We start from the raw sequence: 22,568 nt of genomic DNA, 5'->3' as shown, positions 1-22,568 counted from the left end.
TTGAAAAAAAAGGAGGAAGAGAAGGGGATGAGAGGTTCCATAGACATGAGTGTGTTTCTTACATGGGTGGGCAGGTAGATGTCGTAGACGGCCCCTGAGTCCACGTCCACAGCATGAAATCCGTTACTGGAGCCATAGATTACCTTCAACCTCTGACCCTCCTCCACCGTCAGGTCAACCAGCAGGGGCTTGTGCACCAGGTCACCAAATGACTGCAGGGGTCAACCAGGAGGCAAAGGTTATTCACATACAGTACAGTAGTGTGTGCATGTGTGTCTGGGAGTCATTTTATCATTGTCATGACAATTCACAATAGCTGCATGACTAATTGAATAGATGGAAGTGAATATCTGTCATGCATAAGCAGGGGCATCGAAGGTTTCACCTTGAAAGCCATGAACTTGTGGTAGGGCTTCGGTGCCCATGCATAGACCTCCACCGAGTTCTTCAGCGCCAAAACCAAAAACTTGATCCTCTCGTATTTCACTGGGGAATAAACCAGTTGGGACACATGAGGATGTTGCCATAAGGAGGCACCAACTAACAGGGTCAATTCAGAGCATCCTCAAGACGTTTAATGACACAGTAGCCTTATTGTTTTTAAGTTCTCTGTCCCAGATACTATATGTAGTAGGAAATCAAATTCTACCAAAATGCTATTAGTTGACATATATTACAGTCTTATTATTTTACTCAGAGATGTGACAGTGCAGAATTGGGACATGGTGTTTGCTGGGTAGACAGAGGGTATTTCGTACGCTGCTGTAGATTTCATTACCAAACTCTGGACTTTATCCCTTCCAACATGTTCCAGTCATGACATGAAGTGCTGACTTATAAAACAGTGGTTCCTAAACATGGGTGCAGACTCATTTGACCATAACATCAATTTCTATGCAAAAACTGTCCTCAATTTTCTCCGCAAAAATGAACTTCCCATCCTTTCAACTCCATTGGCCAGATGCATGCTGGAGATGGGACATACCAACTTTGTAGTGAACAGCACCCTCCAGGTCTCCCACAGTGACCCAGCCCTGCTTCTTCTCCACCTCAGGGTCATTGTGCAGGATCTTGTTCCTCAACCAGGACAGATAGTACACACGCAACTTGTTCTTCTTGCCTTCACGGGACAGGGTCAGACAAGCGGGAGAGGTCAAGAGTCAGGGTACCTACGATATATAATCCATATGTAATGGCACAGGGGGTGAAGTTTCCCTAGGTACAGATCTAGGATCAGCTTCCCCTCCCCAATCCTAAACTTAACCATTAGTGGGGAAAATCCCAAACTGACCTAAGATCAGCATGTAGGGGCAACTTCACCCTACTCCTATGTAATGTGTGGAGGAAGCGTCTTTATTCATTGAATAAAGGTATTATTGGAGTTTTTACTATGTATTTAATTACTGGTATTATATTAGACATCATTATCAATACTAGTACAGAGGATATGCTGAGTCAATGACAGGGTCTGTATTGTTGTAGAACCTGTACTGAATATTTGACAACACATTGCAACATAACGGAATATTGTGTTTGTAAATTTAGGTCAAGGTCAAATTGAAAGACAACATTTTCTGTAAACTGACCAACAAGTCGGCACACACACAACTTTTATATTCATCTACTGAGAATGATAAAGTACAATGACTTGAAGAATAAAAAATATGTATTTCTATCTAAGCTAAAAACTGAAGAAGCAACATCAAATTGTCTCAACGTCTCTTTTGAGCATGGACCCTTTCTTCATTCATTGCAAAATGACATCAAAATGACAGATGACACTGCATCTATGTGTGTTTCTGTGCTTCCACCGTGGAAACCTTTGCGTGTGTGTCAGTGGACATGCAATACAAATATATGATGTGGTACACTCTAACTAGCCATTTACTCGATTTCCTCTGGCTGAATGTCTGTTGGGTGACACCAGAGCAACCAGCGTTGGTTGTTACAGTGAATGAATGACGTGACCACAGCACAGGAAAGAGAAGCAGGAACCTACAGTCAGACACCGCCCGACACCTTTGCACGAACGGTCTCATCAGAGAGATCACCTAGACATCTTAAAAGTGTGTGTGTGTGTGTGTGTGTGTGTGTGTGTGTGTATGTGTTGCGATAGAAAAATGATGTATTCACCTTATTTGTTGGATATGTAACAATTATTTACTTAACAAAACAGTAAGATATTTCTGTCCTTCTAATGCTGTGTTTTATGGTCTCCACTCTAGCACCTTGCAGCTAGTCTGGTTGTTGAGGACATGGGTTTTACTAGAGATAGCTTGAAGCTGACAATTGGTGATAAAAACCTAAAATCTGGCATTCCATAGACAAGATGTGGCGTGTGTGACCTGAGATAGAGATAGCCTGGAAGAGTTTAGAACAATCCCTCATTGCCTATTCTTCCTGGCATCTGGGAAACAAAGCCAGGTTGGGGGTAAAACACCATCCTGTGTAGATAACCAAGATGGCTTATGGGAGATGGAACCATTGTGACTAAGCATTTTTAGGTCCGATAAAATATTATTATTTTCATTTTCAGTTAGGCTCTCAGCCTAACAGTCAGAACAAGATTGTTGGGCTGATGGTTTCATTATTGTAATAATTAAATGATATTAAATAAAGATGATTGTTTGAATAAATGACCAAGTCTCTCTCAGTACTGAATTTCACACGACAGTGTTTGCATGTCTGTGTTTTCCCGTGTACAGTTGAAGTCGGAAGTTTACATACACCTTAGCCAAATACATTTAAACTCAGTTTTTCACAATTCCTGACATTTAATCATTGTAAAAATTCCCTGTCTTAGGTCAGTTAGGATCACCACTTTATTTTAAGAATGTGAAATGTCAGAATAATAGTAGAGAGAATGATGGATTTCAGCTTTTATTTCTTTAATCACATTCCCAGTGGGTCAGAAGTTTACATACACTCAATTAGTATTTGGTAGCATTGCCCTTAAATTGTTTAACTTGGGTCAAACGGTTCAGGTAGCCTTCCACAAGCTTCCCACAATAAGTTGGGTGAATTTTGGCCCATTCCTCCTAAAGGAGCTGGTGTAACAGAGTCAGGTTTGTAGGCCTCCTTGCACGCACATGCCTTTTCAGTTCTGCCCACAAATTTTCTACAGGTTGGGGTCAGGGCTTTGTGATGGCCACTCCAATACCTTGACTTTGTTGTCCTTAAGCTATTTTGCCACAACTTTGGAAGCATGCTTGGGGTCATTGTCCATTTGGAAGACCCATTTGCGACAAAGCTTTAACTTCCTGACTGATGTCTTGAGATGTTGCTTCAATATATCCACATAATTTTCCTCCCTCATGATGTCATCTATTTTGTGAAGTGCACCAGTCTCTCCTGCAGCAAAGCACCCCACAACATGATGCTGCCACCCACGTGCTTCACAGTTGGGATGGTGTTCTTCGGCTTGCAAGCCTCCCCCTTTTTCCTCCAAACATAACGATGGTCATTATGGCCAAACAGTTCTATTTTGTTTCATCAGACCAGAGGACATTTCTCCAAAAAGTACGATCTTTGTCCCCATGTGCATTTGCAAACCGTAGTCTGGCTTTTTTATGGCAGTTTTGGAGCAGTGGCTCCTTCCATGCTGAGCGGCCTTTCAGGTTATGTCAATATAGAACTCATTTTACAGTGGATATAGATACTTTTGTACCCGTTTCCTCCAGCATCTTCACAAGGCCATTTGCTGCTGTTCTGGGATTGAGTTGCACTTTTCGCACCAAAGTACGTTCATCTCTAGGAGACAGAATGCATCTCCTTCCTGAGCGGTATGACGGCTGCATGGTCCGTTGGTGTTTATACTTGCGTACTATTGTTTGTACAGATGAACGTGGTACCTTCAGGCGTTTGGAAATTGCTCCCAAGGATGAACCAGACTTGTGGAGGTCTACACATTTTTTTCTGAGGTCTTGGCTGATTTCTTTTGATTTTCCCATGATGCCAAGCAAAGAGGCACTGAGTTTGAAGGTAGGCCTTGAAATACATCCACAGCAGGGGCGGAAATCCCGGGGGTGACGGGGGGGACACGACCCCCCCCATCCTGGGAAAAATATGATTTGTCCCCCCCAATATATCACTGAAACATAACTATGTAATTTAAATAATATTAATAATACGCAATGAAAGCAATTGTGCTGATTATAGACACTTAATAGCGCGTTTTTAAGTTTTAAAAGATTGCGACCCCCCCACCCTTTGCCTCACAATGGTTTGATCCACTGCCAGTTCCTTAGTTGGGAAGGTAACAGAGGGGTCGTGTCTACTGTCTGAAAGGCACTCAATGAACGTAACTGACGTAAGGTTAATCCAGTCAATCGCGCACACACACTAGCTGAATATGCAGAGCTAGCGCGCAAATATTAACTATTAAGCTAGCTAGTACCTATTCCATTTATGTGGCGTCGTCAAAGATGGAATCTTTGCTATCGTCAATTTATTCCAAGATCAGCATGCAGATGATGTAAGTTAGTGCTTCAAAGTCCCTGTGATAAGGTTAGCGATAAACTGAAGTCCAAACTGAACAGAACTACACTCTCTTCTACCATTGTCTTAAATATATTTAATGGTCTCGTTGCAAAAGCTAAATTGTCGCAAGGGAACTTTTATTTATTTATTTATTTTATTTCACCTTTATTTAACCCGGGTAGCAAAGATTATAGCAAACTGAAACCACTGAAACTGAATTGTTGCTCGCTAGCTTTGCAAATTCAGCTATTGTTGGAAGCCAGCCAATATGAAACAAACTATTAAAATTACAAAAGGTTGCAGCATATGTTGTGTAAATGGTGAACTCATACAGCTGTCAACTCTTGTCATTTTAATCCGTTTCACATTTGCTAGCTACCTTTTAGATCGAAGCCCAAATAGAATGATAGAAGATGATAGAAGCCCATCTCCTACTGTAAATAACCTACACACTGTGTGTGTGTGTGGCCAGCCAGCCAGGTAGAAAAATGGCAGAAAAATAAAAGACGGACATCAGAGTATTTTTCAGTACACCAAAACGCAAAGTAAGAACCCTAGTAGCCTAATATCTCAGACTAGTTGATAAAATGTTCATAAGAAAGAAATTAAATTCTAATGGAAATGTTTCACAATGATGTCATTAGGCAGAGCAGGCAACAGATGGCACACAGACAGCAGAGTTGGGGACAGCTATGCAGGGACAGACTGGCAGAGACAGGGAGTCTCAGGTAAGTTTGTTGAGTCTTTGTTTGGCAACATTATGAAAGGTTCTCAATTTTTTTGACTTGTAAAATAGGAACATAATTGGAAAATGCCATGGATACCCCCACTCTCAACTTAAACTGGTGACTGAACTAAGATTTGTTAAAGGCAATGGTATTGCTGTTGTGATTAGTTGTGTAGTTTTGGGTACCGGTAGTTAGGAGTACGGGCAAACACCTTATTTCTTTGGTTCCTCAATATACATTTACCATATTACAATGTAGGCTATGTGTTACAGCACTACTTTTGGTGTCCCCCTCAGGAATTGCTCTTGAGAAAATGTCATGTAATTGTCCCCTCCAAAGTTGATATCAGATTTTCGCCCCTGATCCACAGGTAAACCTTCAATTCACTCAAATGATGTCAATTAGCCTATCAGAAGCTTCTAAAGCCATGACATCATTTTCTGGAATTTTCCAAGCTGTTTAAAGGCACAGTCAACTTAGTGTATGTAAACTTCTGACCTACTGGAATTGTGATACAGTAAATTATAAGTGAAATAATTGTTGGAAAAATTACTTGTGTCATGCACAATGTACATGTCCTAACCAACTTGCCAAAATTATAGTTTGTTAACAGGAAATTTGTGGAGAGGTTGAAAAACTAGTTTTAATGACGCCAACCTAAGTGTATGTAAACTTCCGACTTCAACTGTATGTGTAGTAACTGTGCATGTATAGTGTGTGTAGTAACTATATGTATAGCGTGCACAAACCTGATATAGTAACCAGGACGTTGAGTCCCTCCAGGACATCCATCTGTTGGAAGCGGCGTCGGCTGATGAGGGGATACACCTTCCCCTGACCGCTACGATCCAGCAGCATCAGACCACTCTCTGTCCCCACCAGCAGGTTCACTCCTACAAACACTTTCGCATTTAGTTTGCTGCCACCTGTGGCGAAGACTGATATGACTGAGATAACTACATAGCAGAGATAATTGTGACAACTCACCCCAGAGCGCAGCACACAGGATCTCAGAGTTGAACCTCTTCTTGTACTTGCGGATCTCTGGGGTGTCGCTCTGCGGCCGTGTGTTGACAGGGTTCACATTGACCACGGAGCCTTTACGTGACGGGTCCGCCCTCAGTGCCTCCGCCAGCCTGGCATCGTTCCCAAAAGCTACAGAGGACAAGGAAGGGATTGAGTGTAAATACAAGCAGATTATGTTTTACTATCATATAGATTCAGTTATATTTAGTATACATTTATATAACTTTTGTCAGTTATAAACAGGTGTTCTCTGGTGTTGCCTCAGAATCTAACACCAGGTTGATTGACACTGGAGGGAACCACTCGGATACTACTGAAGGGGACTTGTCATCCAATAAGGGGGCTGGGAGAATGGGTTTACCCAGGTTGTTGAGAGCGGCGCCGGATGTAGAGACCTGGAGGAGGCGTGGATCGATAAAAGGAGTGAAGGAGGAGGAGGACTTGTGTTTCTGCATTGTGTTGCTGACAGAATGACTCTAGAGGAGCAGGAGAATAGAACAACAATGAGGATACATAGAATCACATGTATTTCTACCATTATGACATTGACTTACCTGCCAACTCATAGACCAAGACAACAATGGCAGCAGTGTGTGCAATATGAAATATACAGTGCCTTCAGAAAGTACTCAGACTCCTTGACTTTTCCACATTGTGTTACATTACAGCCTTATTCTAAAATGTTTTAAATGTTTTTTTCCCCTCATCAATCTACACACAATACCCCATCATGATAAAGCAAAAACAGGTTTTTAGAAATGTTAACAAATGTATTAAAAAAAAAAACTTTGGCAGCGATTACAGCCTCGAGTCTTCTTGGGTATGACGCTACAAGCTTGGCACACCTGTATTTGGGGAGTTTCTCCCATTCTTCTCTGCAGATCCTCTCAAGCTCTCAGGTTGGATGAGGAGCATTGTTGCACAGCTATTTTCAGGTCTGTGCCTTGACACAATCCTGTCTCGGGGGCCCCATGGACAATTCCTTTGACCTTATGGCTTGGTTTTTGCTCTGACATTCACGGTCAACTGTGGGACCTTACACAGACAGGTGTGTGCCTTTCCAAATCATGTCCAATCAATTGAATTTACCACAGACAGACACGAATCAAGTTGTAGAAACATCTCAAGGATGATCAATGGAAACAGGATGCACCTGAGCTCAATTTTGCATCTCATAGCAAAGGGGCTGAATACTTATGTAAATAAATACAATTTCTAAAAACCTGTTTTCAGTTTGTCATGATTTTATTTAATACATTTTAGAATAAGGCTGTAACGTACAACAATTTGGAAAAAGTCAACGGGTCTGAATACTTTCCGAAGGCACTGTATAAGTTCAATATAAAGTTCAAAGACTACCAAAGAGAAATGTTGAAAGACGGAAGCAAGAAACTGAGGCAGATGTAAGGAGCATGCAGCTATCAGGCATAGGGAAAAATTCACAAAATCACACATTGAAGTAAAGTGAACAAGGCAAAAACAAGAGGTCTCTATGGTGGTGGGTAAATGGCTTTTTATGGTAAAGCAATTGCCAGTGCTTATTCATGAAATACGCTATGTTGTAGCCTAGTCTTGAGAGGGTTTCTGGAATGTCTTTAACGATCTGACTGATTAAAATAAACAAATAATAATCAGAGATAGAGATCTTAGGGCTAAAGGAATACCTGTAATGGGCCTCCAAGAACATGTAAGCCAGTGCAACCTAATATAGTCTCAAAAAGAAGAAATTATGTCAAATACCAGAAACTTGCTAAAAATTTTCAAAATAATATTGTTTCAGAGGGAACAACAAAAATGATCCATCACCACATCACCTTACCTACAGAGCTTGGAGGAAACTAGATTAGTCGTTGCACTCAGAAAAAGGAAACGATAAAGAGCACCACTAGGTGGCCAGAGAGAGAGAGCAGATGCAACCAGCAGAGGGTGCTCCTTGCAGACCCAGGCCTGAAGGAGGGCCAGGGGTCAGAGGGGGGCTGAGGGACATACCTCCAGGAGTATGCTGAGCTTGTCCAGTGGGCTCTGGGGGGACATGGACATGGTGGGGCTCGCCATGCTGGAGGAGGAGGGAGAGGAGGAGGCAGAGGAGGAGGGGGAGTGGTGGCTCTGCTGGATCAGGTCAGGCAGGAGGTGAATGCGGCCCACAAAGCCATTTTTCTCCTGGTTGCCTTGGAGACCAGGGTGGCCTTGAAGGCCGGGAAGGCCCTGGAGGGCAGGGTGAATCAGCCCGGGGCTGGTGTTAAACCCAGGGACAGGGCCATGACCAGGGCTGGGGGCAGGTCGCTTTTTGTTGTCACCTGTACTCTGGAAGTAAGAACAGGGGCACACTTTGGGTCTAGATGTCTTTCTCTGCGGTGGAGGGATTCTATTGGCTATTGTGTTAAGGGAAGACTAGTCTACTAAAGTAGTCTAGTAAAGTAGTCTATTGAAGCTACAGTCTACTACTGTAAGAGACTTCAGACACATTCAATTGAGGATTAAGTATAAGAAAATGGTCAACAGACACCAAAAGTGTAATAATTTAGTTTACATGTATTAATAAATAATTTCTATGACTTTAGTGGAGCCATTTTATGATGTTCAATCTGTTGCAGGACTACCATCTAGCCTTTATACTGTCATCTAATGGGGGAGCGGGTGGTTAATACTGGGAGTAGGTCAATTTCTCCAGGCTAACCGACCCCTTTCCACTCTAACCCAAACCCCTTCACCAGCAACACAAAGTAAACAATGACAGAACAAATAAGATGAGGTCCAACACAATATCAAACACAGTGGGTAAACTATAAGGGGACGAATTAGTAAATGAAATACCACAATAAAATAACTAAAAGGTTTACAGTGTGTGACTGATATGTTTTTATAAGAGAGGTGGACGGCATGGCCTGGGTGTTGGCCTTACCGGTCTGACGATCAGAGTGTCATCTTTACAGTCACTCTCGCCCTTGTCGTGAACGATCAAGATCTTCACCGATTCCATCTCTCCGTTGCTTAGTCTGGAGGAGCTGGTGGAGGAGGTCGAATAAACAGAGAACAAGGGAGATGGTTAGTGCTGGGGGAAAAAATCAATACAGTTACATATCGGGATATTATTTTTGATGATATATGGTATCGTTTTCACAATATGGCAATATTATTTTTGCAGTAGTTTTCTGTTCCTCCACCAAAACTCCAGTATTTTTCCTTCATAGCTTGTTCTCCATCTTCTTTTTAAATAGGGAGCCAATTTGTTTTCAGCACTTTTATTTCCATGACTGATCAAAGCTCGTTTTCTCAAGGCTCTCTCTCGTCTCTCTGCAGCAGACGTATGGTCTAGACCATCGAATCGCAATACATATAGAATCCTAATACACATCATATTGGCACCGAAGTATGGTGATATTATCGTATCTTGAGGTCCCTGGCAGTCCTAGTTATAATGACCGGACTTTTCCTTCATTGCAATCACAAGCTCAAATGGCATTGCAATATGATGTCATTGAGTACGTTTAAATGCACACCAATAATTGGATATTAAACAGATTATGGCACTAGGCTGAGTATGGCAATAGTCAAGTAAACACCTAACTGCTCATTTTAAATCAGTGTAAGGTCATAATCGAAGTAAGCATACAACGATTAAACACCTGGTTTTCTGAGCAGTCTTTCTAATTATTAGGACATGTAAATGCCTTAATCAGAGTTCCAGCTGTGCAGCTGATCTGTGCATGTGCTAGCACGAGCAGCGCAAGCTTCCTTCTTTTGCGCGAGTGAAGTGAGTTCGGAAAAACAAAGTATGCATCTTAGAAATAGTTTTCATATACACACTTTAATATGTCCGATCTAAGAATCAAATAGTTATCCCATAAATAACATGGTCACTAGTGTCCTCCTCTACATACACAGCATGAGAGTCCTCTGGTCCTGAGGTAGACTCCTCTCCTCCCTCCTGGTCCACCTCTTCATCATCCTCATCCTCATCCGTGGTCCCCGACTCCTCACTAGATGAGGAGTAGTCCGTCACCTTGTGGGGGCGTTGCACGTCCTCCACCACACGCAGCTCTTTGGCCAGCGCGGTCAGATCCTGGGGGAGGGGGGGGGGTCAGAGGTCAAACTATGCTTCCATCCCTTTCTCTCTCTTTCTTTCAGTCTTGATCTCCCTCTCTTTTTTTAGCTCTCTTTCCGGGTTGTGGATGTGTTGCCAGGTCACTCGCAGGGTTAAATGCAGGAGACAGGATGCAGGAAGCTGCTGGGGAAAGAAGTGAGGTCACAGGTGCGCCAGCCAATGAAGAGCCGGCCGGTGAGTAGCAAAGCCAATAGGATATGAGAAAAGAGATGAGTAAGTACATACACTGCTGCCATACTGCCAATGTGTCCACAAGGCTGGAAGAGGTTAGTGAGTCCATCAAGTGACCAGACCCGAGCACACAAGGAAGGAAGGGGCTGCAAGTATGTGAGTGATTGAATGATCCAATAAAAATAAATAACAAGTATGAGGGGAGGAGATTGAGGTTAAAAGGAACATGAGTAAAATAGCACCAATCAGGAGAGAGGCAAGCCATTAGTACAGAACCCTTCAGCCAATGAGATCGTCAGTACAAATACACACCCCATTTCATTCTAGCTTACCACTTCCCCCTACAGAATTCACAAGTACCGGTAATCCACAGCGCAGAGGGCGAAACAAACACACACACAAAGAACTATGTCAGATTATTGTAAAACCATCATTCCCACTCAAAACTTAATTCCACCGCTTTCTGAAGTGTCACAACACTTAGTGTAGTTCAACACTAGTTAGTACACTAGCTAGACCACTAGTTTCACGGGGGTAAGGTCTCACCGCCAGTCGGTTAGTTCTGACCGACTCCTTCCTCTCCTCAGGTTTTTTCCCAGCATGCTCTGGATGCTGGAGGGGAGAACCCTCAGACTTTGATGAGGCTGAGAGAGGGACAATGGGGGATACCAGTCAGTAAATTAAAGAGCTATGTGGAGAATTGTGCCAAGAATTTAATTGTAAATGTGAGTACTTTGTAAACATTAATTATGTGTGTGTGTGTGTGTGTGTGTGTGTGTGTGTGTGTGTGTGTGTGTGTCTTGAGAGTGTGCATGTAGGAAACTATGCGTGAGACTATGAATGCATGTGTGTATCAGGGGAATATCAGACTCACAGCGGGCTCTGAACCTCTCCCCTGAGCCACTGTGAGAGCTGGGCTGGGAGCTGGAGTTACTGGAGCCAGAGGAGCTGCAAGTACTACCACTGCCACTCGTTGGCCTGGGAACCAGTTTCTCCACCCGCTCCCACAGCAGACGCGGCTCCGCTGCAGCACTGTGGAGAGAAATACAGAGGGGTTGTTATTGTATAGACACACAACCTTTGCATACTGTATAGACACACAACCTTTGCATACTGTATAGACACACAACCTTTGCATACTGTATAGACACACAACCTTTACATACTGTATAGACAGACACACAACCTTTACATACTGTATAGACACATACTTTACATACACACAGTACTTTACATACACTCAGTGGTCAGTTTATTAGCTACACCATCCCGTTCACTCCTACAGACAGTGAGTCAGGTGGCCGTGGCTTGCTATATAAAGCAGGCTGAAAGGCCTCGAGGCATTCAGTTACTGTTCGATTCAATGTTAGAATGGGCAAAATGAGTGACCTAAGCGACTGAGTGTGGTATGACCGGTGACAGGCGCGCTGGTTCCAGTATCTCAGTAACCGCCGGCTTCCTGGGCTTTTCACGCACGACAGTGTCTAGGGTTTACAGAGAATGGTGTGACAAACAAAAAACATCCAGTCAGCGGCAGTCCTGTGGGTGAAACAGCTTGTTGACAGGTTGAAGGAGAATGGCAGTCGTGCAATATAACAGGCGGGCCACAAATAGGCAAATAACGGCGCAGTACAACAGTGGTGTGCAGAACATCATCTCGGAACGCACAACTCATCAGTCTTTGTCATGGATGGGCTATTGCAGATGATGACCATTCCGGGTTTCACTCCTATCAGCTAAAAACAAGAAGAAGTGGCTCCAGTGGGCACGAGATCACCAACACTGGACAATTGAGGAGTGGAAAAACATTGCCTGGTCCGACAAATCCCGGTTCCAATTGAGTCATGCTGATGATAGTCAGGAGTACATGGTCCCATCCTGACAGGTGTCAACAGTACTGGCTGGTGTCAGTGGTGTGGGCAATGTTTTCTTGGCACACGTTAGGTCCCTTGATACCAATTGAGCAATGTTGCCATGCCCCGAAGAATTCAGACTGTTCTGGGGGCAAAGGGGGGGTCCAACCCGGTACTAGATGGGTGTACCTAATAATACTTTACATACACAGATATTCTTTACATATAGACATGTATACACATACATACAGTACATATTAATAGACAGACCCATAAAGAAACACACATACATTTCCATAGACACAGACATGCACAGTCTCAAAGGAGATGAAGCTCAGCATTATAGAGACATGCTAAGAAGGGAAGAGTGTGTGTGACAGTGTGCACACACACATAGGAGACAAGGATATGTTAAGCATGGCAGAACAGTAAGTAATGTTACATAAATCCAACCCAGTATCCACACATTGAGAAGAGGGCTCTACAGAGAACAGATAGACACACAATGTAGAGGTTTTACATTAGGGAAAGGGGATACCTAGTCAGTTGCACATTGAATGCATTCAACCAAAATCTGTCTTCTGCATTTAACCCAACCTCCCTGAATAAGAGAGGTGTGGGGGGATGCCTTAATCGAGATCCACATCATCATCACCTGGGGAGCAGTTGTTGGGGGTTAACTGCCTTGCTCAAGGGCAGAACAGAAGGTTATCACACCGGGGCCCACTCAGGGTTTCCAACCAGCGACCTCTCGGTTACTGGCCTAAAGCTCTTAACCGCTAGACTACCTGCCTCCCAGTACTAACAACCCGAATAGAAGTGGAGATGGTGAACAGAGGGACAGACGGAGGGCGAGACAGACAGAGCGACAACAAAATAAAGCAAAAAGGATCGATCGAAAGAGAGAAATAAAGAAAACGAGACAGAGAAAAAGATAAATGGAGGGACGTGAAAAGGTACCTGCAGGTGTTCCTCTGGCCCGCCGGGTTGTTAGGCGTGGCATTGGAGTTGCCATGGAGAGGAGAGTCCCTGCGTGACAGTACTGGAGACCTGGACGTTGTCCTCACAGGAACCTTCCACACATACAGATGCCTGCTCACAAACACACTCTACGGGCACATACACACTCTCGGAGGGCGTATGTGTACAAGAGAGTGTGACATAGGGGTGCCAGAAGCACAAAAGCTAGACACACATTGTTAAGATGTCCTTAGAAAGTCCCCAAAACGTTTCTACAACGTCCAAACTATGTCCCTGCGTACTCACACTGCGTAAAGCCAAACCACTGAAAGTGAGATCGGTCTGACACAGCAAAAGACAGCATTGTATCCACACCAATCTTCCCTCAAATGTTTTTCATCACTGAGCAAATTTCAGGTCTGCTGAGCGCAGAAAATTCTGTGCGCGCTTTTACTGTGAACACTAAGGCTGTACCCGCTTTAAGTTAATTTTAACAGTGGTCAAGTAGGCTACTGTGGCTATTTGATCATAACGTAGGCCTACCACAGAGTGGCTTACCATTAAAAACAATGGAGAAAATGCATCCCATAACATTTTTACATGGAAATTGCTATTCTATCGTTCAGCCTACAGTAGCAGCCAATGTGTGGTGTTCAATGTAGTAGGCCTACATTCCATGAGACCTTTGAAAAAAAACATGCAGGGCTTGACATTATTGTCCTTCATTTACATTACATTACATGACATTACATTTAAGTCATTTAGCAGACGCTCTTATCCAGAGCGACTTACAAAATGGTGCATTCACCTTATGATATCCAGTGGAACAACCACTTTACAATAGTGCATCTAAATCTTTTAAGGGGGGGGGACTACACTACGTATGTGACAAGTTTTACCTGTAGGCTTACCATCACCACTTCAGTAATACTGGCAGGCTTCTCAGTTGGCTAATTAGTGTTGATTTACAGTAAGTAGCTCTACACCATTATAAAATGGGTGGGTCTAATCCTGAATGCTGATTGGTTAAAACCGCATTCCAGCCGGTGTCTATTTGTCCTCCTTCAGACAAGGAGGTGACTGAAAATGTTGTGTTGTTTGATGGAAGAAATCATTTTACTAAATAAAACGCATAATTAATCCCATACCATTATTGCAGAGAATCAGACAAATTATGCTACCCTCTGCCTATTGGCTACTTAGCTTATTCAAACCTGTCTCAAAATACAACACTGCCCCCTTTAACACAAGAAAATGCGCTTTAGCTAACTTGCTTTTCAAAGACGTCTAGAAATGCACACGTTTTGTGCTCTTGCAGGAAGTAATCACTCCCCCATTGCTGACTACAAATGATCTATAACTGGGCTAATAACTCACTAAGGATATGAACAAATGATCTATAACTGGGCTAATAACTCACTAAGGATATGAACAAATGATCTATAACTGGGCTAATAACTCACTAAGGATATGAACAAATGATCTATAACTGGGCTAATAACTCACTAAAGATATGAACAAATGATCTATAACTGGGCTAATAACTCACTAAGGATATGAACAAATGATCTATAACTGGGCTAATAACTCACTAAGGATATGAACAAATGATCTATAACTGGGCTAATAACTCACTAAGGATATGAACAAATGTATAAATGTGCACATGTCGCTACACATAGTTCTCGCTTTGATCTCAAAACAAGCACATCTACTCACAACCGCCCATGCTGTAAAAACAGTCCAGTTAAAAGTGAATGGCACAGATCCATATATGGCAATGGTATTTTTGCATATAGGTCTACTGCAGCTCTGATTGGTTATGGTGCACAGGTTTGTGTAGAGCCGTGCCTGTCAATGCAATAGAATCCTAGTCCGATGAGCTTCTCTGCGCACATGAATATTTATTCTGCGCGGCAGTTCCGGGGAGCTGCGCGCCCACACAGGGGTTGATAAGGCAAGCGTGTGGATATAACGCTGTCTTTTGCTGTGTCAGACCTAACTCTCTCTTTCAGTGGGGTGGCTTAACACAAAAACAGCTTTAAAGTTATATTATAGATTTCAGCATTTCTTGTTAGTAGTTTCCAGGGGACAGGAGGGAGAACAGCTTAAGAAGGAACAGGGGGCAGCATCCAAAGCAAAGCAGGGCGGAACAAAGCCACTCCATTCAGATGGAACGCTAACTAACACTGACATTGATATGAGACACTACCAAAGGCTTACACAGGAAGGAGGGGGCAGAACAGGAAATGGCATACTCATACCTCACCAAAGAAGAGGAAGTGATGTTTGATAGGTAGGCCCTATGTGAAGAGAGGACAACAATACCACCTCTAATTTGTGCAGATGGGGGGCAAAAAAAGGTCACGATTTCAACATGAGGAATATTTTCCTTGGAGAACGTTTCTAACAGTCTGAATCCTACCCTTTATTTGTGACAGCCTCCAGCGTCCCATTGATTTGGGAGCATCTCTAAAATGCTGAAATGCAAAAGCACTCAGCTGTCGAGTGATTGCTGCTGCAGCTTTCTTTTGTCTGGTATTTTTACATCAGTCTGCTATGGAGGTCTGGGAGGCTGAACGAGGGAGGGTTCTGAGAGGAGAGACAGAGGGGGAATAGAGAACGAGCATCTAATCCTTTCATAACGTTATGCTCTCTCTGAATCCTCTCAGCAGGCTAGGGTGAGGAGGAGGTCGCTCCGTCTTAGAAATGTTACTATGACAACTGTCACTCTGCTCACTCACTCCAATGTTGTCCTCTCCAGCATCTAGTGACTACTAGTATACCGGTCTACAGTTCAGACTTCCTAGCAAAGCCGTCTAATGACTACCAGTTTACCCGACTTTGCCAGAGGATGGGCCTATCTTACCCTGGGAGGGGTGTCGTCTGTGGGGGCCTGGTCAAGGGGCAGGGCCTTGGGCTGGGGGTTGGACTGCGGGTCAGTGCGTGCGGGTGATGATGGTGCAGGGTGATGGTGCTGCTCCTGAGAGCACAGGTGGAGGTGTGCAAAGCTAGGGACGATGGGCTCACTGAAGGAATGGGAGCATGAGACGACGGGGGAAGCGGCCAGGTGGGACCACTGGACCTTCCAGGGACAGAGACAGACGGGTGCTGTCAGAGGGGGAGGACACATTGGGAGGAGTGTGGAGGTTTGGGGGAGGTGGAGGGAGAAAAGAGAACAAGACCACAAACCCAAGCAGCAGACAGTGATTGGATACTGAAACTTCAGGAAGCATCAAAATGGGCAGAGTTGTCTTGAGACCAATGGGAAGTCTTAGGAAGCATTTGATTGTTTCACATCACAGACAGCCAATGACTGCTCCACCCGTTTTGATGCTCATGACGCTTCAGTCTCATCACCAGTTGTGAGAATGAGCATGGATCACATAAACAAGGCATACACAGATCAGCTACTGTAGCATCATGCATAGACAGTTAGACACAAACACTCACATAACGGCATGCACACATTCAAGAAAACTTTTTCTGGTACAAGTAACTAAGAGGAGTATAATCCAATAGGGACATATCCATACTAGGTTTATGACTGAATTTATTCCCTTTCCAATTGATTTCAAATATGTACTGAGAAGCGCTCAGACAGGAAACCCCAAAAAGATGAATCACTCAACAAATGAGTTTTCTGTAACAAGCCCAACACGCCTCATATCTGTCTCTAATGACGTGTCACTAACGAGAGAAAAGTGACTAATGCATTTAATGGCTCTGCTAAATCATTTAGCAATCAATTACATCATCATCATCACCCAATTCCACACTGTTACATCTAATTACCATGACATTACCCAAAAACACAATGTTTCCCTGAATGGTGCCCTGTGACATTAATGACTGTATTCACACTGGGTTGGTTGAGTCTCTGAGCAAATGATATTAGTAATATACTGAGTCACTGTGAAATCAGAAAGACAAATTATGGATGTGTTTGTGTTGTTTAGCACACAGTCAAGATGTACATGTAACAGCTCTACCTTTATAAAAGGAGTCACCAACCTGGCAATGTACACACACACTCACACAATAGAGAAAGCAGTCAGAGGTAGAGCGAGTGGGTAAAGCTGGTATTGAGCAATGAGTGGCCAGTATAGAAGCAAGCAGCTTGGACCTCCTAATAACACAGTGGTGGAGGATAGGCTGTCACCCAGGGAAGTATCAAAGACGATGGAGTTACCTATTAAGGGACTAGAAAAGGTCAACTATGTCATCAGTAAGGGACAGAGAACAACACCCACATTTCTCCACACTGTGAAAGAATTCAGCTAGAACAGAGGCTAGAAGAGAGTTAGCGAGGGGGAAGAGATAGTAAACACAAGAACAAAAATCTACTGTAGGTAGAAAGACACCACTACTGCAGATACACAACCCAGAGAGAGAGCGAGAGAGAGAGAGACCACCCTGTTAGAACTACCTGGAAGGAAGAAGGGATTGGAAAAAGTAGAGCTACGGAAAAGGGCAGAGTAACGAAAGGAGGAATAAGAAACTGGCGATCGGCCATCTTGGTTGTTGTGGTTACCTGGGGTTCCATGGGCCTTTGCATGGCAGGCTGGACAGCAATGGGGGCGTTTCCATTGGCCATGGTCTCGGCGGCGCGGGGAGGAACCGGGGGCTGAACCTTAACCTGGGCGGCCTGAGGAGAACCTTGGATGTTCTTACGGTACCTCTCATCAGCCTGGAGGGACAGAGAGAGGGGGACGGAGTCATTAACCATCATCAGGACAAAGAGGATCGAGCCACAGCAGCAGTAAGTAGTAAGACATTTCAGGTGGTCTTTTGAAATACCTGTTACACTAAAGGGGCATTATCATAATTTTCACAATTTCACAGTATTATTCCAACCTCAGTGTGGAAATATATAAAAACACAGGACAATCACGTTTTTGACTGCACTGGGCGTTTAATGTTTTATGTTCATAATAATTTAGTTTGGAGAAGAGACAAATAAATATAAAGAAGAGTTTTCATTTTTCCAAGGTGCTGTACTTCCATCTGACAACAGGGGTCTCCATTTGACAACAAAACCCAAACAGGACACTTCCATGTACACTTGATTGGACAGATTGGTGAAAAGCTAATATATTGCCATCTGAATGTAGAAAGGATATGGGTAGGTAGCTTGGACATGCATTTTCCCAGGGCTGTATCTGTAGTTTCTATAGAGGCCTCATCCTGAGCAGGAATAGTAACATGATCACTAAAGTGAAAGACCCTCACACCAGAAATCAAGCCACACACCCCACATAAAAATGCACACCTTACAGCAGTTTATGACTACAGCAGCAGCACAAGCAAAAGCAGCATTCGACAGTAGCGTCATGGCAATGAAGCTTGGGTTCACCTCTCCAATTGGCCCAGGCGTGGGGCCTTTGGGGTCAGGGGTCAGTTGCTGTGGGGACTTGGTCCTCTCCTGGATCAACAGCTGTGGGGACATGGTCCTCTCTTGGATCAATAGTTGTTATGGGGAATTTGTCCTCTCTTGGATCAATAGTTGTTGTAGGGACATGTTCCTCTCTTGGATCAATAGTTGTTGTGGGGACATGGTCCTCTCTTGGGTCAGTTGCTGTGGGGACTTGGTCCTCTCCTGGATCAACAGCTGTGGGGACTTGGTCCTCTCTTGGATCAATAGTAGTTGTGGATACTGAGACCTGTTGGTGGCTGGCTGCATGGGTTTTGGCTGCTGTTGGAGGAGCAGTAGATAGGTCTGCTCCTGCTATAGCTGCTTCAGGGCCTTACGCTGCTCCTCCAGCTCCCAACACTTGTTCTACTGGGTGCAAGGAGGTGTGGTGGTGCATCATCATCTAAACGTGGCCCCCCCACTGAAGCATGGTGTGTGCTGTTCTATTTGAAGTCGTTCTGTATAAACAAGCTGTATCCATGTAATGAGGGAAATGTTGAGTGGGTTTGTATTTTCACTGGGACCCAGTTAAGTGTTTAAATGCTTAGAAAATATTTACTATTACAATATAGGCCAAATATTGGTTTAAAATGTAAAAAGGAAAAATGACTGAGCTAAAAGCTGATGATGCGTAAGAAGACATGAGGGAGACATTAAGACATTGGTTGAGAGAGAGAAACGATGACAAGCAACGGTGGTGTGAAGTTGAAGGGATGTGGGTGATCATATCCTCACATTATCTAATGTCCTCATCAAACCCCTGGAGGAACAGAGGCCTTCAACAACATACACAGTGTTAACATGTTGCCACGCAGATCCGCTAACAACACACCATCTCAGCAGAGTTAGGAACATTGGTAGAGAAACAATGAAAACCTTCTCTTCCTGTTGGTAGGACACTCCCACATCCTGGTGACATCCTCAATTAAGGACTGTAATAAACATTCTGGCTTCCCCAACTTTGCCCAGAGAATGAATAACTCCAACCTCAATAGTTAGCTCCATTCAGATACACTGTGATATACTCTAACTGGATATTAAGAGTAGGGTGTGATAATAAATCCATTTTTCAACACCCTACTACAGAGCAAAACCCATAGACTGCAAACCACTGACTTAGAAGGCTAGAAGAACAGATGAATAATGGGGGGATATACAGTAACAGTCCAAAGTTTGGACACACCTACTCATTCAAGGGTTTTCTGCACTGTAGCATAATAGTGAAGACATCAGAACTATGAAATAACATATGGAATCATGTAGTAACCAAAAAAGTGGTAAAACAAATCTAAATATATTTTATATTTGAGATTCTTCAAAGTAGCCACCCTTTGCCTTGATGACAGCTTTGCACACTCTTGGCATTCTCTCAACCATCTTCATGAGGTAGTCACCTGGAATGCATTTCAATTAACATGTGTGCCTTGTTAATTAAAAGTTAATTTGTGGAATTTCTTTCCTTCTTGAGTCAATCAGTTGTGTTGTGACAAGGTAGGGGTGGTAAACAGAAGATAGTCTTTTACCAAATAGGGCCAAGTCCATATTATGGCAAGAACAGATCAAATAAGCAAAGAGAAACGACAGTCCATCATTACCTTAAGACATGAAGGTCAGTCAATCAGGAAAATTTCAAGAACTTTGAAAGTTTCTTCAAGTGCAGTCGCAAAATCCATCAAGCGTTATGATGAAAGTGGCTCTCATGAGGACCGCCACAGGAAAGGAAGACCAAGAGTTACCTCTGCTGCAGAGGATAAGTTCATTACAGAGTTCACGTAACAGACACATCTCAACATCAACTGTTCAGCGGAGACTGCGTGAATCAGGCCTTCATGGTTGAATTGCTGCAAAGAAACCACTCCTAAAGGACAGCAATAAGAAGAGACTTGCTTGGGCCAAGAAACACGAGCAATGGACAATAGACCGGTGGAAATCTGTCCTTTGGAGTGATCAGTCCAAATTTGAGATTTTTGGTTCCAACTGCCGTGTCTTTGTGAGATGCAGAGTAGGTGAACGGATTATCTCTGCATGTGTGGTTCCCACCGTGAAGCATGGAGGAGGAGGTGTGAGGGGGTGCTTTGCTGGTGACACTGATTTATTTAGAATTCAAGGCACACTTAACCAGCATGGCTACCACAGCATTCTACAGTGATACACCATCCCATCTGGTTTGCACTTAGTGGGACAATCATTTATTTTTCAACAGGACAATAACCCAACACACCTCCAGGCTGTGTAAGGACTATTTGACCAAGAAGGAGAGTGATGGAGTGCTGCATCAGATGACCTGGCCTCCACAATCACCCGACCTCAACCCAATTGAGATGGTTTGGGATAAGTTGGACCACAGAGTGAAGGAAAAGCAGGCAACAAGTGCTCAGCATATGTGGGAACTCCTTCAAGACTGTTGGGAAAGCATTCCAGGTGAAGCTGTTTGACAGAATGCCATGCGTGTGCAAAGCTGCCATCAAGGCAACTTTGAAGAATCTCAAATATAAATATATTTTGATTTGTTTAACACTTTTTTGGGGTTATTACATGATTCCATATGTGTTATTTCATAGTTGTGATGTGTTTACCATTATTCAACAATGTAGAAAATAGTCAAATTAAGAAAAACCCTTGAATGTGTAGGTGTATCCAAACTTTTGACTGGTACTGTATTAAAGGCTAGAAGAACAGATGGATAATGGGAGATATACAGATGGATAGAAGAAGATAGATAGGCTTACAGAGTTTGGTCTCACCAGTAGCATGGCCTGTTCATGGAGCAGCTGCTGCTGCAGGATCTCCAGGTGCCTCTGCTCCTCCTCCAGCTGGCGACGGATGTACTCCTGTCAATCAAACCACACACAAGCAAGTGTCAGGGGTAGACTACAAGTATGATGAAAGAAACTGTTGTCGATAGAGAGTTCTCCTACCTGCTCCCGGTCAGCCCTCCTTTTCTCCTCCTCAGCCCTCCTGCGCTCCTCCTCCTCTTTACGCCGGCGTTCAACCTCTTCCATGCGTCTCTTGTCATCCTGCTCCCGGCGACGCTGCTCTCGCTCCTGCTGCCTCCTCATCTCCCGCTCACGACGTTGTTGCTGTGGACGACCATAGGGGGCGACAGAGCAGGCGTCAGGAGCAGACATCACTATGCATTATCACTCTGAGCTAGCTAGCTCTCTTGTTTCTGGTCACCATATCTGGCTTTTATGAGACAAGCTAGCCATTTCTTATTGTGAGGATGTGAGATGCTAGTCTCACTTCCCAGGGTTCACGGTTGGTGGACTACACTACGTATGTGACAAGTTTTACCTGTAGGCTTACCATCACCACTTCAGTAATACTGGCAGGCTTCTCAGTTGGCTAATTAGTGTTGATTTACAGTAAGTAGCTCTACACCATTATAAAATGGGTGGGTCTAATCCTGAATGCTGATTGGTTAAAACCGCATTCCAGCCGGTGTCTATTCCACAAGTTGCCACCGGTTAAATCTATGACGTTAAAATGCCTATTTACTCTGTTCCATCTGACTGCGCAATCCACGGTCTCATCAACCCAGCCAGGCAATTTATAAACTTGATCTCCACTATAAAAAGCATCTAGACATTATCTCACATTTATTTTAGACTAACATTTAATTTTCAACTGCGGAGACTTGTATAAACCTTGCTGTCTGTCTCTCTGACATTTGCAACATTGTTTCAATATTCAAATTCGATCTCCTACTGTCCCATAGTAATTAGCTGTCGTGAGTCGGGACGAAACAGACAGGCAGGCAGCGTTTCTTAGCCAGTCAAAATTATGATTCAGCTGCCATCATTTTTATGGAAATATCCCCCAAAATGTTAATT

The 22,568-nt window shown here is 43.6% G+C and overlaps 1 protein-coding gene across 13 annotated transcripts in view; it reads right to left on the bottom strand.

Annotated features, from left to right (window-relative positions):
- LOC106582256 (mitogen-activated protein kinase kinase kinase kinase 4) overlaps positions 1–22,568 on the bottom strand; it is a 98,079-nt gene that overhangs the window by 11,366 nt on the left and 64,145 nt on the right. Inside the window, exons 13-29 of one of the 13 annotated variants that reach the window (XM_014165140.2) lie at positions 21,654–21,815; positions 21,465–21,566; positions 17,857–18,012; positions 16,192–16,407; positions 13,323–13,435; positions 11,384–11,541; positions 11,056–11,153; positions 10,842–10,850; positions 10,115–10,296; positions 9,136–9,238; positions 8,223–8,537; positions 6,595–6,709; positions 6,195–6,362; positions 5,957–6,100; positions 986–1,120; positions 386–486; positions 63–212 (exon numbers count right to left, since the gene is read on the bottom strand). In XM_014165140.2, the coding sequence (XP_014020615.2) occupies positions 63–212; positions 386–486; positions 986–1,120; positions 5,957–6,100; positions 6,195–6,362; positions 6,595–6,709; positions 8,223–8,537; positions 9,136–9,238; positions 10,115–10,296; positions 10,842–10,850; positions 11,056–11,153; positions 11,384–11,541; positions 13,323–13,435; positions 16,192–16,407; positions 17,857–18,012; positions 21,465–21,566; positions 21,654–21,815 (2,427 nt within the window). The remainder of the gene's footprint in view (positions 1–62; positions 213–385; positions 487–985; positions 1,121–5,956; positions 6,101–6,194; positions 6,363–6,594; positions 6,710–8,222; positions 8,538–9,135; positions 9,239–10,114; positions 10,297–10,841; positions 10,851–11,055; positions 11,154–11,383; positions 11,542–13,322; positions 13,436–16,191; positions 16,408–17,856; positions 18,013–21,464; positions 21,567–21,653; positions 21,816–22,568) is intronic. The other 12 variants (XM_014165142.2, XM_045704713.1, XM_014165145.2 and 9 more) reach the window with 12 other exon arrangements.

This window comes from Salmo salar, chromosome ssa21, assembly GCF_905237065.1.
Source record: "Salmo salar chromosome ssa21, Ssal_v3.1, whole genome shotgun sequence".
NCBI lineage: Eukaryota > Metazoa > Chordata > Actinopteri > Salmoniformes > Salmonidae > Salmo > Salmo salar.
The sequence above is the reverse complement of the archived record's forward strand: the minus strand, read 5'-3'. Positions and strand labels throughout refer to the sequence as shown.